The sequence below is a fragment of the Taudactylus pleione genome, unplaced genomic scaffold (genome assembly GCF_031769625.1).
Source record: "Taudactylus pleione unplaced genomic scaffold, aTauple2 ptg000372l, whole genome shotgun sequence".
NCBI classification, from domain to species: Eukaryota; Metazoa; Chordata; class Amphibia; order Anura; family Myobatrachidae; genus Taudactylus; species Taudactylus pleione.
Window position 1 is genome coordinate 11,603,552 of NW_028284773.1, and position 16,695 is coordinate 11,620,246.

The following is a 16,695-nucleotide window of genomic DNA, read 5'->3' on the forward strand; positions in this document are numbered from 1 at the left end:
AAGCACGCCCACTATGTCTTGGCGAGCGATCACTTTGTGTATGCTGACGCCCATTAGCGTATGGTGAGATGCCCATTAGCGCATGTCATCTCCAGGAAGTGTTAAAACATTGGTACATTGGGAACCATCGGATCAGACCGCAGCGCTTGTGGTTGACTGTACCCTACAGCAAGCACTGCGAGAAGTTCTGTGTAAAAATCAACCAGGTGACGTGTACTATGACGCTGATGGTTAAATATGTACGCCTCTGAAACGGTGTTGAAACACTCAAGCACACCTGCGTTCGCAACTCCACTCCCCCGTTACTACTGCCCTGCCCGTTACCACCCACAAACGGCCTCTCCTGACAATCATTCCACTGGGCTGTCCTTGCTGGGCGAGCGAGCGCCACCCGATCACTCAAACTAGTTTGCACGATGCATACGCATGCACAAATGTATAATATCGGCCGCGTATGAGCGAGCGGCCGCGTGCGAACGGGTCTGAATCAGCCTCTGTCAGTATACATACTAAATCAATTACGTCATCGATTGGATCTCTAATTATTTAAAATATCTGGTTCATCTAGGTTGATCTGGGGCATGTGTTTTAAATATATTAAATAGATATACGTTAATATTTTGTGTCATTAAAATTACTAATTAATAGCTAAATATTTGGACAGGGCTTCTTTATTCTATTTTTTTTTTTGTGTGTTTTATTCTCTTAGGTATGGTATAACCTATTCTGATTTTGAAGCAGCAGTTTGATGTATTAGCAATTAACAGCTGTATTGTTTTCCTGTTGGGGCCAGAACCAAATTGTGGGTTCTTGTTTTGGGTTTTACTTACAGTAGGCTACAAGACAGTGCATGACAAGTACATGGTTTATAAACATTGCTGCATCAGTGGGGGTAACACTCAAATAAGCAGCTGGGTGGCAGAAACCAATGGTAAGGTGCCGTTGTAGGGACTATGGAGTAGATGCTAGTATAAGTAAGGGCAGAAAAATCAGATGAGGGAAGAGAGCCCTGCTCTCATTCTAATGGGAAGGGGCAGTCAGACAGGAGTGACACAGTTGGGGCAGACTTTTAGCATGGGGAGTGGGTAAGGATGAGAGCAGGATGGCTTTGGTGAAGAAGTGAGTCTTGATAGCCCGTTTGAAGTTTTGTAGAGAGTTGGAGAGGGAGAATATTATAGAGGTAGGGACCAGCACGGGCAAAATCTTGGAGGTGGTAGTGGGAGGAAATAAGAAGCGGTATTCATTTGAGGAGCTAAGAGGGTGGGCTGGAGTGTGAAGGGAGATAAGATCAGAGATGTAAATGGGAGAAGCTTAAATTGGGTTCTGAAGGGAAAGGGGAGCCAGTGTAGGGCTTTTAGGAGAGAGAAGACAGATGAGCCGGGCAGCAGAATTGAGGACAGATTGGAGTGGAGAGAGGTGGGAGTCAGGGAGGCTAGAAAGGAGGAGGTTACAATAGTCCTATCTGGAGATGACCAGTTTGTGGATGGGAGTCTTATTAGCATCCAGGGTGAGAAATGGTTTGATCTTGGAAATATATTTTAGATGGAAGCGAGAGTTACTGAACATGTGATTTGAAGGAGAGAGAGGAGTCAAGAATAACTCCAAGCATACCTATCAACTTTTCATGATGGTGAGGAGGGATACTTGGGGTGCATGGCCTATTGACAAGAGGTGTGGCATGATGGGAAATGCCATACCCGTGAGCCACGTCACCATTTTCATCATGCTGGGGGCTTGCCCAGCGCTCCGGGAGCTGCTGGACAGGTTGCCAGCCTCTAACAGAGCCAGCAAAGTGTATATGGATGACGCACACATGCGAGCATCATCCAGTCACTGCTGCTCAGCTATGCAAAGCAACATTGTGAGCGTGTCCTCCCCAACTTCCCCCCACCCATGGGACATTGCGGCCCATGGGTGGGACAGCAGGATAGTGCATGTAAACAGGACTGCTGAAATCGGGACAGTTGGGAGGTATATCCAAGACAGCGCACTTGGGGGCTATGCTGTCAATAGATAATGAAATTGTGGAAGTGAAGTTATGCACAAGGGTGGAAAGATGATTAGCTCAGTCAGATATATTAAGTTTAAGAAAGCGCTGGAATATCCAGGAAGAGATAGCAGAGAGACAGTTGAAGATACGAGTGAGAGAGAGAGAGGGGAGAGATCAGGGAAGGAGAGGTAAATCTGAGTGTCATCAGCATAGAGATGGTATTGGAGGCCAAAAGAGCGGATGAGCTCACCTAAAGAGGATTTATGGGGCCAAATGTAATAGGGTGAGAGTTTTGAAAATGTGAGATTTTAGTAGTAACCTCTCACACTTTTTAAACTCAGCCAATGTAATAGAATCTGAGAACATGCAAACTCACATGTTTTTAGATTAAAAAAACTCTTGAAAAAATGTATCTACCTATCATTTTCTAAAATGTACTTGATCAATGCTAGCTAAAAGCTGATTGGCTGCTATGGGCAACTTTTACATTTGTCCAATCTTTAGAAGGTTTGATACAGTTCTCCCAAAAATAGAGACAGAATTTTTTTAAAGGGTGGGGGGCACAAAGAGGACATGTACCCCATGCCCCTCAGGTCCACCCCAGCCTTTGATTACAGCTGCAGGACTGCACTGAGAGCTACAGAAATTGAACAGGAGATGGAGGGTTGAGTCCATGCAGGGAAGGGCAATGCAGCACTGTACAGTAGTGGGGCCATCAGTGGATTAACCATCGATGTTGCAATCAGTGATTAACATTGATGGTATGATCCATCGATGGGGATCAATCAATAGTTTCATCCACCAATGGCCATCCCTGCTCTATTACTCTCCAGGCAGCAGGCCAATCAGAGGTGGGATGGGGCTTTGCAGGATGTATCACGGAGCAGAGTTAAGTTCTGTGTCTACAGCCATGGCCAAAAGTTTTGAGAATTACACAAATATTGGTTTTCACAAAGTTTTCTGCTTCAGTGTTCTTAGACCTTTTTGGCAGATTTTACTATGGTCTACTAAAGTAAAATTACAAGCATTTCATAAGTGCCAAATGCTTTTATTGACAATTACATTAAGTTTATGCTAAGAGTCAATGGGCCTGATTCAGACCCACTCGCGAGCGGCTGTCCGCTCGCAAGTGGGTCGATGGTCTGCACTGAGCATGCGCACGACGGAGGGAGCTCCGTCGTGCGCATGCGCCAGACACGACGAGCGAAGGACTTTCCTTCGCTCGTTGTGTCCGATCAAAGGGGGCGTGCTGTCAATGTTAATTGACAGCACGCCCCCTTTGGTGGGCGTGCCGGGGGCGTGCCTCCCTGACGGGGGCGTTCCCACGGGAACGCCTCCCGTCAGAAGCCGGCCCACTGACATCACTAGTGATGTCAGTGGGAGTGATTTTGGCTCTGATAGAGCCAAAATCACTCCGGAGCTTGCGGTTGAAAACCTCAACCGCAGGCTCCGGCTCGCAATTTCGATGGTCGCGATGGTCACGACCATCGCGGCCATCAAAATGCACGCTCGTATAGCCTGTGGGTGGTGACCCACAGCTATACGAGCGTCCAGGAGGACGCTCCATGAAAATGGAGCCCGGCCCTCATGCAGAGCATGCGCTCTGCTCAGAGCGTACGGCTCTGAATGAGGGCCAATATTTGCAGTGTTGACCCTTCTTTTTCAAGACCTCTGCAGTTCACCCTGGTATGCTATCAATCAACTTCTGGGCCACATACTGACTGATGGCAGCCCATTCTTGCCTAATCAATGCTTGGAGTTTGTCAGAATTTGTGGGTTTTTGTTTGTCCACCCGCCTCTTGAGGATTGACCACAAGTTCTCAATGGGATTAAGGTCTGGGAAGTTTCCAGGCCATGGACCCAAAATTTTGATGTTTTGCTCCCTGAGCCACACTGGAAAAAGCATTGTTTGTCACCAAACTGTTCTTGGGTGGTTGGGAGAAGTTACTCTTGGAGGATGTTTTGGTACCATTCTTTATTCATGGCTGTGTTCTTAGGCAAAATTGTGAGTGAGCCCACTCCCTTGGCTGAGAAGCAACCCCACACATGAATGGTCTCAGGATGTTTTACTGTTGGCATGACACAGGACGGATGGTAGCGCTCACCTTTCCTTCTCCGGACAAGTGTTTTTTCAGATGCCCCAAACAATCTGAAAGGGGATTCATCAGAGAACAAACCCCAGTCCTCAGCAGTACAATCCCTGTACCTTTTACAGAAGATCAGTCTGTCCCTGATGTTTCTCCTGGAGAGGCTTCTTGACACCAGACCATCATTCAAAAGTCTTTGCCTCACTGTGTGTGAAGATGCACTCACACCTGCTTGCTGCCATTCCTGAGCAAGCTCTGCACTGGTGGTGCCCCGATCCCACAGCTGAATAAACTTTAGGAGACGGTCCTGGCACTTGCTGGACGTTTTTGGGCGCCCTTCACAAGTATTGAACCTCTCTAGTTGAAGTTCTTGATGATCCAACAAATGGTTGATTTAGGTGCAATCTTACTAGCAGCAATATCCTTGCCTGTGAAGCCCTTTTTGTGCAAAGCAATGATGACTGCACGTGTTTCCTTTCAGATAACCATGGTTTACAGAGGAAGAACAATTATTTCAAGCTCCACCCTCCTTTTAAAGCTTCCAGTCTGTTATTCTAACTTAATCAGCATGACAGAGTGATCTCCAGCCTTGTCCTCGTCAACACTCTCGCCTGTGTTAACAAGTGAGTCACTGACATGATGTCAGCTGGTCCTTTTGTGGCAGGGCTGAAATGCAGTGGAAATGTTGTTTTTTGTCCATTGTCATGGCAATGAGGACTTTGCAATGAATTGCAATTTATCTGATCACTCTTCATGACATTCTGGAGTATATGCAAATTGCCATCAAATAAACTGAAGCAGCAGACTTTGTGAATAAAAAGCAATACTTGTGGCATTCTCAAAACTTTTGGCCATGGCTGTGGGTGCCAGGGGGAAAGAAAAGAATACTTTGCTGGGCAAATTGAGCTTTAATTTCCCGAAAATTGAAAGAAAATTAATGAAATACACATACAAACATATATTTTTTTTTTAACAAATAAATATTTATTTATTTAAAACATGCAGAAGTAGACAGGCACTGCCAAACTACTCCTGTGATAAGATGAAGCTGGCTGGTCTGATGAAAAAGTCGGCTAGTTGAATGGTATGATGAAAAAGTTGGTTAGGTGTGTATGGAGCAGTTTAGTTGTACAGACAATGGTTGGAAGAAAGTTGGTCTAGTGCACAGGTTCTCAAACTCGGTCCTCAGGACCCCAAACAGTGCATGTTTTGCAGGTCTCCTCACATAATTACTAGTGAAATAGTCAGCTGCACCTGTAGATCTTTTAAAATGTGTCAGTGAGTAATGAATACACCTGTGCACCTGCTGGGTGACCTGCAAAAAGTGAACTGTGTGGGGTCCTGAGGACCGAGTTTGAGAACCACTGGTCTAGTGTAAAGCTGGGTACACAATTGGCCATTTGGTGATCTTGCGATAGGCCAATACGTTGTAACAATATATTGTGTCCGTGTAATCACTACACGATCCGCTATAAGATGACATAATATATCATTAGACGATTAATGTTCCAGCACCGCATCATCTATCGCATCATTGCTATCTGATGTGCAGCACATCAGAGAGGAAGATGCAGCCAAACCATTAATCAAAAGATGAAATGGGGTATGAACTATACGTTGGTCATTAAGATCCATCGCAGATTGCAAGATTGGCTAATATATTGTATAGTGCATACCCAGCTTAAGGTCAGCTTTGCCCTAAAGCTGGGTACACACTACATGATTTGTCGTGCAATAATGGTACATGCCCCCATTATGTATGACCAATGTGTAGTATGTACTCCCAATCTGTTGTTACTACGCATCATTCATCTCATCGTCCCATCTGATATGCTGCACAACCAGACGTGATGGTGCAATGTGCAATGTGGAGTACACACGTGTAGGTGACGATGGTTATTGTACAGTGTGTACGCTGGAACACACGATCGCACCATTGGAAAAACCGTCAGATGATTGGTGTGTCGTTCAGGTGTGTATCTAGCTACTTTGGACGAAGTTCATTAAAACATTACACTGCACAACGGTGACACTAATAAGGCAGTCACTATATCCCCTCACTTAGATGAGTAATTTAGGACATAAATGATGTTACACTGAGCAGTATTTTAGGAGAAATTTGTAAATGAACAAAGTGCTAAAGTGCTAGCGGACCCTGAAGTGACATTTTACTCTTTCTACTGTAGCAAGTGAATTTCCAGCCAGACCTGCAAAACCAGAAAACTGCACCCAAAGAAGATTTACGGTGTTATTTCCAAAGACTGGAATGTGAGTCTGCAATTTGATTTATGGGAGGCGGTCATTTAAGGACATTTGTGCATATAGTGATATGTTACATTCTTGTATACTGAATTACCCTTACTGGACATCACTATAATTCCTGTTTTCTATTAAATATCTTCCACTCGTGAATACCACCATTTGGTGGGTCTAACAAGGTCTCTTTGTTGGAATCAGTATGATGGTTCAAATCCCGACAGCAGCAGCCCGGCAAGGGTGAAAATCCCGATCGTCAAAAGGTAAGTATTCACTAACCCTATTCGACCCCCTAACCCTAATCCTCCCTTAGGGGTGCCTCACCCTACCCCCCCCCCCCAAGTGCCTAACCCTAATCCCCGTCTAAGTGCCAGAACCTAAGTCCCCCGGGGGGGTGGGTAACCCTAACCCCCCCTTCCCCTAGCCTAAACCTAACCTCCTGGGGGGTGCCTAACCTTAAGTGCCCCCCGGGAACCTCTAACCTAACCCTCACGTGAGTTTTCTCATTTTTTTCATCTTGCAAATTTACTAAAGACAAGCTCGAGTGAGTTTGAAGTGAGTTCTCTTTTTTCACTGTTAAAACTCATGTGAATTAGCAAACTCGAAAAAACTCACCATCGACCAAAATAGGAAGTACTGTACTTTACATGAAATAGAAGCAACTCGCAAATTTACTAAGATTCGAGTTTCCAATCTCATGTGAGATTGTAGCAAACTCACTGTGAAATAGAAGTTTTAAACACTCACCTCCTGAGCTGCGAGTTTGGCTGAAACATGCACAAATCGTGATTTGTATATGTTTTTTTTTTTTACTTGTTTAAGTAGGGTTAATTATTTTAAAAAAAATTACGTGAGGTCTCCTCCCAAAGGACTAACCAGCCGTGGACTTGCCAGCCTGTTCTGGTACCTAAAATTACGGGGAACAAAACGAGTAGGGTTCCACCGTAACTTAGATACTGTGGATACTTAGGCTGCAGGGCCACTCCTGGTTTTAATTATAGGGGTAAAAAATTTGCGTAGGGGTACCCATATATTTAAAACCAGCACTGGACCCTTTCTAGCGGGGTGGGCTGATGCCACAGCCAGGGGAGCCCATTCACCGGGCCCCCCAGCCGCAGCATCAGCCCTGACCGCTAGTCAGCGCAGGCCAGGGATCCCTGGGGAGTTGGGGACCCCTCCAATAAAGGGATCCCCCTCTCCAGGGCACACCTGGCCTAGGCTGATAGCCCGGGGCTATCCCCGCCACCCCTGGGTGGTGGGTGGCGGGTTGATAGTGTAGGTGTAGTGTTAAAAATATACTTAACAACATTTTCTTTAGAGTAGAATTGCAGGTCCCAACAAGCCTCTCCCGCATGCTGGTACTTGGAGAACCCCAAGTACCAGCATGCGGGGCATTAAGGGGCCACTGGTACCTGTAGTTCACCTGTAACGAAATGTGTTTAAAAAAACAAGACACACACACACCGTGAAAATAAAGAGACTAGCGGTGCTGGTAAAGCTGAATGGATGCCACACACATGCACGCTGCGTCCATTCAGTAGAGGGAGATGGTTGAGGGCAGCCCCGCAGCTGATGGAGTACTAGACTCGCCCCCAGCATGACCATGCCATATAGACATGCCCCCAAAATGGCATCATCTAGGGGGCATTGTGTATGGAAATTAGGCCATGCCTCCTTTTCAGCCGCGCACTGAAGTCTGGGGGCACAAAACCATAATCGCACAGGGTGTTGCTCCACCTGGAGCTGGCCCTGACTAGCAGTAAGTCTGTCAAGCACAAGGTGACATATGATTGTCTTGAGAAGTCCGTTATTAGCTCACCTGTTTGTAAGACTACAGCTTTAACCCGGCCATCTGCAGGTTCCTTAGTCTTAATGACCTCTGTTCCACAGTACAATATATGTCCTCTGTACATTTCCCCATTGTGCATATTACAAGGCATTCCACTGTCCACATTTGGTAAAGGAACTTTTGTAACAGGAACACTTTCACCTAGTAAAGAGTGCAATAAACAAAATAAATATATAAATGAGGACTCATTCAATGTGGTGTGTGTGCGTGTATGCATTATGGATCACTATAAGTGGTATATTTACTAAAGCGAGAGTTTTTAGAAGTGGAGATGTTGCCCATAACAACCAATCAGATTCTACTTAACATTTAACTAGCACCTTCTAGAAGATAATAGATAGAATCTGATTGGTTGCTATGGGCAACATCTCCACTTCTAAAAACTCTCCCTTTGGTAGATGTACCCCTAAGTGCGCATTTGCACCAGCTTTATCATTGTTACAAGGGCACTTTATTGAAAGCCTTTGAGTGTAGGACTCAGCAATGGTGTCACTAGGAAATCAGTATTGATTATTGCTCTTGATTGTTTTACTCAGGCAAGCTGCTATCAATAATAAGAACATTTACATCTGGTGGTTGACAAAGCTGGCAAATGGCAACTATTAAAAAGATTTAAAAGAAAATGGAGTGATATACGTGTTACATAAATCTAAAATTTATGTTTTCTATCTAGCCTCCAGGTCTCGGGTTGGTGTGCCTCCGATTAACTTTTATTGGACTTTCCAGTTCTATTATCTTCTCCTAATGTGTGGAGATTTTAGATACAGCATCCACTGTACAATTTTCTGTCAGATATCTGTCCAATCTGGCTGGTTGGAATGAAAACCTGGTAATGTATGGGAGCAAATGACAATGTCCATTTGCTTACAAACACTGGAAATAGCCAAAAATGTTTGTTCACACAAATTGGTTAAAAAAACACACAAATGTAACCAATTTGAACTATTTTTTTGTCCTTTTTTCAGTGTTTAAAACCATATGATCGACTGTCATTTGCTCCCATATATTACCAGGTTTTCATTCCAACCAGCCAGATTGGACAGATATCTGACAGAAAATTGTATAGTGGATGCCCAGCTTTAGGCTGGGTACACTCTGGCCGATATAATGGCCGATCAATTACCCAGATTTCCAGAGTAAAGAAAACTTGATGTGTACACCGGCCAGAATTACGATGTAAATGTTATTCTGGTCAATTCAGAAGCAATAGATCAGGAAGGAATAGGAAGCTTCCCCTGCACGGAACAAGTGATTTCCACTATGATAGTTTTAGAGTCCACAAATTGTTAGTAACAGCCCACTTCTGATACTTTCAGCACTGGCTACGTCAAATTTTAGATTTATGTGACATTGTTTAGAGCATCGGTTGCTCTCATTGAAGTTTACTAGCTGCTGTGTAGTATGTATAAACAGAGGCGCAGAGTTAAAATAAAACATTAATTGAACCTGATATATGTGTAATGCAGGGCATACACTACAGTAGCGGCTCCAGGCACGTGCAAGCCGGTCCGTCGCCCGGAGTGCTACTGTTTCCGGAGAGCGCAGGAAACGCCCACCACCCACCCGGCGGTATAGGACATATTTAAGCACAGGGGGGAGGGAGCGGAGGAGGGAAGGGGCGGCCCTGATACACTATGCAATTATCTGTCAGATATCTGTCCAATGTGGCTGGGTGGAATGAAAACCTGGTAATGTATGGGAGCAAATGACAAATATTAATTTGCTCCCAAACACTAGAAAACGGACCAGATTTTCCTTCCTACCAGACAGATTTGACAGATATCTGACAGATAATTGTAGAGTGTATGTCCAGCATTAGTTAACTACAATTACAGTCATTTTATAGAATATGTATTACTTGAAAAATACCTGTCAGCATGCCCTCATTTAAAACACACACCCCTGATATCAATATAGCGTCACAAGGCAGATAACATTTCTTCTCTGGTAAAATAAGCACATCTCCTGGGACCAGGTGTTTGGAGTTCATTTCTTCAATCTCTGAAAAGTAGAAAATGGATTATTACAGAGATGGTATTTGGATTTCAGTCACACTAATGAGGCATACACACTAGACAACAAAAGTGAACGATATGGACGATAACAATATCGTTATTGTTCATATCGTCCAGTGTGTATGCTCAAAACGATGGCCGATGCGCGCTCCCGAGAGTTGTCTACAATGAATATTGTCGTCCAAACATGCAGGTCAATTTGACAAAAGTGCAGGGTGACGTCACTGAACGATATCGTTAACGATATCGTTCAGTGTGTATGCTCAATGTCGATTGCCCGGGAGAGCATGGGAGATCAAGGCCAAACACTAACTATATCACTCATGGAGCACATCGTCTAGTGTGTATGCCCTTTAATATTTTTGTGCTCACCCCAACAGTCGCTACCCTACCCATATTATAATGGACCACAGATTACATTGGATAAGTATAGTTCTATCGTATGAAACGTTATGCAAAAATCTGTTCAAATTTGAATGACGTCTCAATGAGTTAGCAATTTAATGAAAACTACCTTTAGCAATGATGTCACAATCTCTAGAAACTGGAAACAAACCAACACATCGAGCTCACTCCAATTACCCAACATTTACTCAAGGGTACGAGTAAGTGCTGCTATATGTCGCAAGTACAGTACCACCAAAACTGTGGATTTTTGTATCCAGCTCAATAGGGCTGTGTACAAAAATTGTGAGATAGGGCCGCTAGGGGAGTGAGTTCTGATGCCATTATACACGTTTATGCACTGTTCCAAAGGAAACTCGCCCCCCCCCACGCCTGCGGGGGAGAGTTAATTGGATGGAGCCAATAGTATATTGTTGACCAACAAAATTAATGTTACTATTTATTTATAGATAGATGAATAAAAAAAAAAAGTAGCAAACCATACAACTCTTTTAGAACCCACATACGGTAGCTGAATGTTCTTTGCAGTACAATACAAAGATGTAAAAATTTTGACTTTGTTATTAATCAATAAGTGTGGTCTATTCAAAAGCTTTACAACTTTTACCCTTTCTATCAGTTTTACTGTATTTACATTTTACCAAATCTTGTCACAAGCATTTGGTTAAGTTTTTGAAGATCAGATATATAATTTTTTATCTCCTTTTTATAACCACTGTACTGCAGAGACTGACAGGTGAGGAATCATCCTCAGTATTCACCTGTTCCTGTCCCTATTATTAATAACATTTATTTATAAGGTGCCACAAATTTCCACAGTGCCATCTATAGGCGCCAACTGGCCAAAGGGCTGCATTGTGTATCTGCTCAATGAAGGATCTAGACATATTTTGTCAATTTATAATAAACATATAAAATGCAATGTTTGTTTGTTTGTTGGTTTGTCAGTCTGTCCGGTTATAAATTTGGACATTGCACCGACTGAGATGAAACAAATGGGAGGTGGTCTAGTTGGATCCTGGCCTGGTTTTAACTCCTGTTGGTGTACGTTGGGCAGAACTTTTGACCCAGGAGCCTGTTCTGAGCCTTCCACTGGATGGATTTGGATGATATCACATAATTTGGACAAAAACTTTGCAGAGTGGTAACATTGGACCCAGAAGACATACTAGGGGGTTGAGGTCCCAGTGGACCTCCCATTGGTGTACGCTGGGCAGAACATTGACCCAGGGATGCTGGGCATAATATAACCCAGGGAGCCTGTTCTGGGCCTTCCACTGGATGGATTTAAATGAAAACTTCACAGATGGGTGGCAATTGGTCTGGGATGCCTAATGGAGTGGTTTGGGTCCCAGTCGGACATCACACCAGAATGCGGCGGACAGAACTTTGACCCAGGGAGCCAGTTCTGCGAAATCCACTGGATTTATTTGGATGACATAGCATAATTTGAACGAAATCTTCTCAGAGTAACATTGGATCACAGACTAGGGGGTTGAGGTCCCGGTTGGACCTCCTGTTGGTGTACTCTAGGTAGAACTTTGACCCAGGGATGCTGGGCAGAACATTCACCCGGGCAGCCTGTTCTGGGCCTTTCATTGGATGGATTTGGACAAAAACTTCATAAAGGGGTGGCAATTGGTCTGGGATGCCTAATGGAGTGGTTGATGTCCAAGTCAGACATCATGGCAGAGTGCGCTGGGCAGAACTTTGACCCAGGGAGCCTGTTCTGGGCCTTCCACTGGATGGATTTAGATGACAAAACTTAATAACTTCAAAATGTAATTCCGGGCAACGCCGGGTACTTTAGCTAGTTAATTATAAGAGAGAAAAATAATAATGAAAATAATGAAAATGACTAAATAGTTGAGATCTACAAATATGCCCAGTAGATATATAGAGAGGCAGCATAATAATGAGCAGTTCCTCAGAGTATATTATGCTATCTCAAATGACTGGAAAGAGTTACAGTTGAGAAGATCTCAGGTAGAATAAACCAATGATGTCACATGAGGGAGATGCTGCTTTGCATCACTGAGTTTCCTCATGTACTAAATTAAGCCCTCTGCTATCATGGCTACTATGGTGATAGTGTGTTGGTTTTAGGCAGCTGGCATATTAGGGTCACAAACATTTTCCAGTGTTTGGGACCAAATGGCTGACTGTCATGCATTACTGGATTTTCATTCCAACCAACCAACTAGTTGGATGGTTGGTGGAATGTTGCTCTGGTGTATGGCCAGCTTAAGGAGTATGGACCTCATTCAGAGTCGGTCGAAGCGGCCGCACGGTCGTACGCCACCGATGTTCGCTATACTGCGCATGCATAAAGTTCGCAATGCGCGTGCGCAAAGTAGCCGCTATGATCAGAAATTTCTCTCTCCTTGAACACAGCCAGGTCGGTAGTTTGAGTGACAGATTGAGGCGTTTGTGGGTGGTAACAGGGGAAGGTGCTTGAAAACGGGGGTGTGGAGATCCGAACGCAGGCGTGCCTAATTATGCGAACGGCGTTTTATGGGAATGCATACGGTTTATGGGAGTGCATAATTAACAAAGTAGCGTCATGGCACATGTGACATGGGAGGTTTTTACACTGACATGATCGTAGAGCTTAAGAGAGGGTATGGTCAACCTTAAGCTCTACGACCAGTTCCGATGGTTCGCGATGGTCTCCATTTAATCCTTATATGGCCAGAAATGACGTGTAATACGTACGAGAAGGGGGCGTATTTTTTTGACTTCCGACCGCTTCCTCCCCTTGGTCGGCCAGCAACCGGTCCGAACTTAGGGACGCAACTTGCGGGGGAATCATTTGCATATCCGGCCCCTTCTCCCATACGACCGTGTGGCCGCTTTGACCAACTCTGAATGAGGTCCTATGTGTGAACAGAGGTAATGCACAGTAGTGAAACACTTAGCTGAGTAGATCCTTCAGGAAGACAGCTAGGATATCAGGAACAGCAATCATGAACAGGGACCGAATGACAATGTTCCAAGAAGAGCTATCACCAGCATGGAAGTGTGGAACTGAATGCCTTTTAACAGCACGGAAAGCCAATCAGCACTTTAATTAAACATATGAATTGCAGCTGCTGGGCTGCACATAGCAGTAATAAAGCCAGTACCAAAAGGCACTGCTACTGCAAAGATTCCTGGTAGCCTAGCCTAACCACTGGGACCACCAGATAATGCAGATTGCGTGACGCAGCGTACTGGTTGCCTAGCAATGACCGGAACTTGCAACGGAGGAGAGCCGTGGTGGCTATTACACCTTTTATTTGGCAATCCTATTCTGTGTTTTTTTGTGGATACCATTTGTATATTGGATAAAGGATGAAGAGGACAGTAAACGCTGCTCCCAAAAAAGCAGTGGTCTCAAGTACACATTTGGATTCATTCTGATGTGTGCATGTATTCTTCTTGCTGGATATTCCTACAAAAAAAATATCTCCGAATTTGATAAAATCAAGATCCTATTTCAAGAACTTCGTAGAAGTCATGGTTTGGATGTATTGTTATTCTCCATTAGTTCCTTGACCTTGATTGGAATGTTTGCAGCAATCACCTACACTTAGTCATTCTCTGACACTCATCTTGACAAAGACACTGCACAGCATCAAAATGAGTTGATCAGAGTGTCTATTTTATATGAGGGGATAATAAACTACCTTACCATACTCACTGGTTGATGCTGCCCGGGTTCCATCTTTTCAGGGTAGTGTTACCAACTATGCCACATGATATGGTCATTTATACCCCCATTTTTAAACAATAAATGTGGAGTGATATTTTAACTATATCCTAGCATATGTTTGATTTGGGTTGGGTATGAAATCCCGGCTGTCGGGATGCCATTAGTCAGAATACCAACAGCGGCATCCCCACAGCCAGAATCCAGACACCCATAGGAACGCACGTAAGTATTTTCCCATCCGCTACCCTAATCCTAACCCTCCCTCCCCGAAGCCTAAATTCCCTCTCCCCGTACCCTAAACCTAAGACCCTCTCCTCGTTGCTTAAACCTAACCTCCCCCCTAGTGCCTAAACCTAACCTCCCCCTCCCTGCACCGTAATCCTAACACTCCCTCCTTGGTGCCTAACCCATTCCCTCCCCCTAATGCCTAACCCTAACCCCAGGGCCGTAACTAAGGGTTGTGCGACCTGTACTATGGCACAGGGCACCGCAGAACAAGGGATGCTGTTTGGGCCTGTCAGTTTTCCTGTTTAATATCATTCTCACTTGTAGCTTCCTCTTCTTTTATCCCCAGCATCTCATGGCTGCCCCAGGAGTACCCTATCTATTCCCTGGTCCTTCCCCATGAAGCCAGGGCCCTTTTTCAGGTGCACAAACTTATGTTCCTATTTAAAACATGGGGGGGGTCCTCTGCTCTCTCTGGCACAGGGCACAAAAAAGTCTAGTTAAGGCTCTGGCTAACCCTAACCTCCCCCTAACATCTTGCCTTGGGATGCCGGTAGTCAGGATGCTGGTGACCCCGACCTTTCTGGATTTCGTCGCAGGTATACGGACTGTCGGCATCCAGCATGCCGGGATGCCGACTACATCCTGTTTGAGTCTTTACATACACTTTGGAGGGAGTTTTCCCCTATCAGAGACCACCTTTGACAGTGGAAATAATAGCTAAAGAAACCTTTATGAGCTTACACCATCATATCTCCAGTAAGAATTCATGTAAGATACTTCACAGTGTCATGTACAGTATCTGTTACGAACACAGTGATGCGCTATTGGCCAACGTCTATATTACCCTGTATTGATCCAGCAGCTCATAAAGTGCATTCACACTGAATCGAGTCATCGTGGCTCCACCCCCTGCCAACATTTTCGGAATTGTGAAGAGGGGGCGGAGCCACAATGACGCAATCGCATGGCTCTGCCCCCTGCTCCACCCCTAAAACTGCATCATTACCCGGCCACGCCCCCTGCTGTGCACAGAAATTCAGCTGCCTCCCGGAAGGAGGGAACTGAATGTCGGCATGTATGGCATGAAGTAGCTAGAAAACATTAAAAATGCATTTGACGAGTGCAAAGAATCAAATGTCTCAATGTGGTCACCCAAGTTTTTAGTTCTCTACATTCATTAACTACTTGTAGTACAGCACAATACTTTATAGCTTTTTGTGTTAAGTCCACTTACTGTGATATGCTCAACCTTGTGCTGCTGTAACTACACCTACCAGTGCTTGCTGCTTTAACCCAGGGCCGTAACTAGGGGTGTATGACCTGCCGCTGAACAGAGCACAGGGCACTGAGGGCAGCCCTTGCCTCTGGCTAGCATGGTGCCTGGAACGGCACCCTGTGGCCAGGGTAACTGCTGCAGCGATGCTGGATCGTCCTTTAGACGCTCCAGACAGGCAGGCATACTGCAGTCTGCACAGCTGATTGGAGAGTCCTAGGGATGCTCCAGTCAGCGATGCACTTACTAGCGCTGCCGGTCCCGGCACAGAACGCCTTTAAGCCCTATTACGGCTCTGGCTTTAGCCTTGCTTACACCAATGTTTCAAGGCATAATGATGTACTGTACTAAACCTGCTTGCTTTTGTGTTCACTCTGCGCAGCTGATTTAGTCCCGACCACATGTAGCCACTTCTAGAACTTCTTTCAGGGCCACTTAAAATGCCCACTGGAGTGTAAAACTTTAACTGGAAATGTACTAGAAGTCCATGTCCATAATACCAAAAAGGTAGAGAAAGAATAAACACAAATGCACAATTTAAACAAAAGACAAAATCAACTAAAGTTGAATAAATATGCTCTCCAAAATCATTGTTCCTGTTTGTTAGTTATAATTGTCTTTCCTTCTTTTCTTAATTTGTGATCCAATGTCTTCAAAACTGAAATTAAAAAAATCTGAAAATCAAAACAAGAAGAACCATCCTTTCCATTACAAACGACCGCTACAAAATGATTACTGTTGAGATTGTTTTGGAAGTTTACTGCCAGCCAATAACAAATTGTCTAACATGTGACACCACTTGTGATAGGCTAGCTGGCATGAAGGGTGTCCCAGTTACCTTATGCTGGGCATACACTATACAATTATCTGTCAGATATCTGTCAATCTGGCTGGTTGG

General features: G+C 44.5%; 1 protein-coding gene across 1 annotated transcript in view; it reads right to left on the reverse strand.

Moving 5' to 3' along the window:
• LOC148508284 (putative cation-transporting ATPase 13A5) overlaps positions 1-16,695 on the reverse strand; it is a 157,234-nt gene that overhangs the window by 134,932 nt on the left and 5,607 nt on the right. The window contains exons 2-3 of the mRNA XM_088444741.1: positions 10,052-10,183; positions 8,153-8,323 (exon numbers count right to left, since the gene is read on the reverse strand). Coding sequence (XP_088300867.1) covers positions 8,153-8,323; positions 10,052-10,183 — 303 coding nt within the window. The remainder of the gene's footprint in view (positions 1-8,152; positions 8,324-10,051; positions 10,184-16,695) is intronic.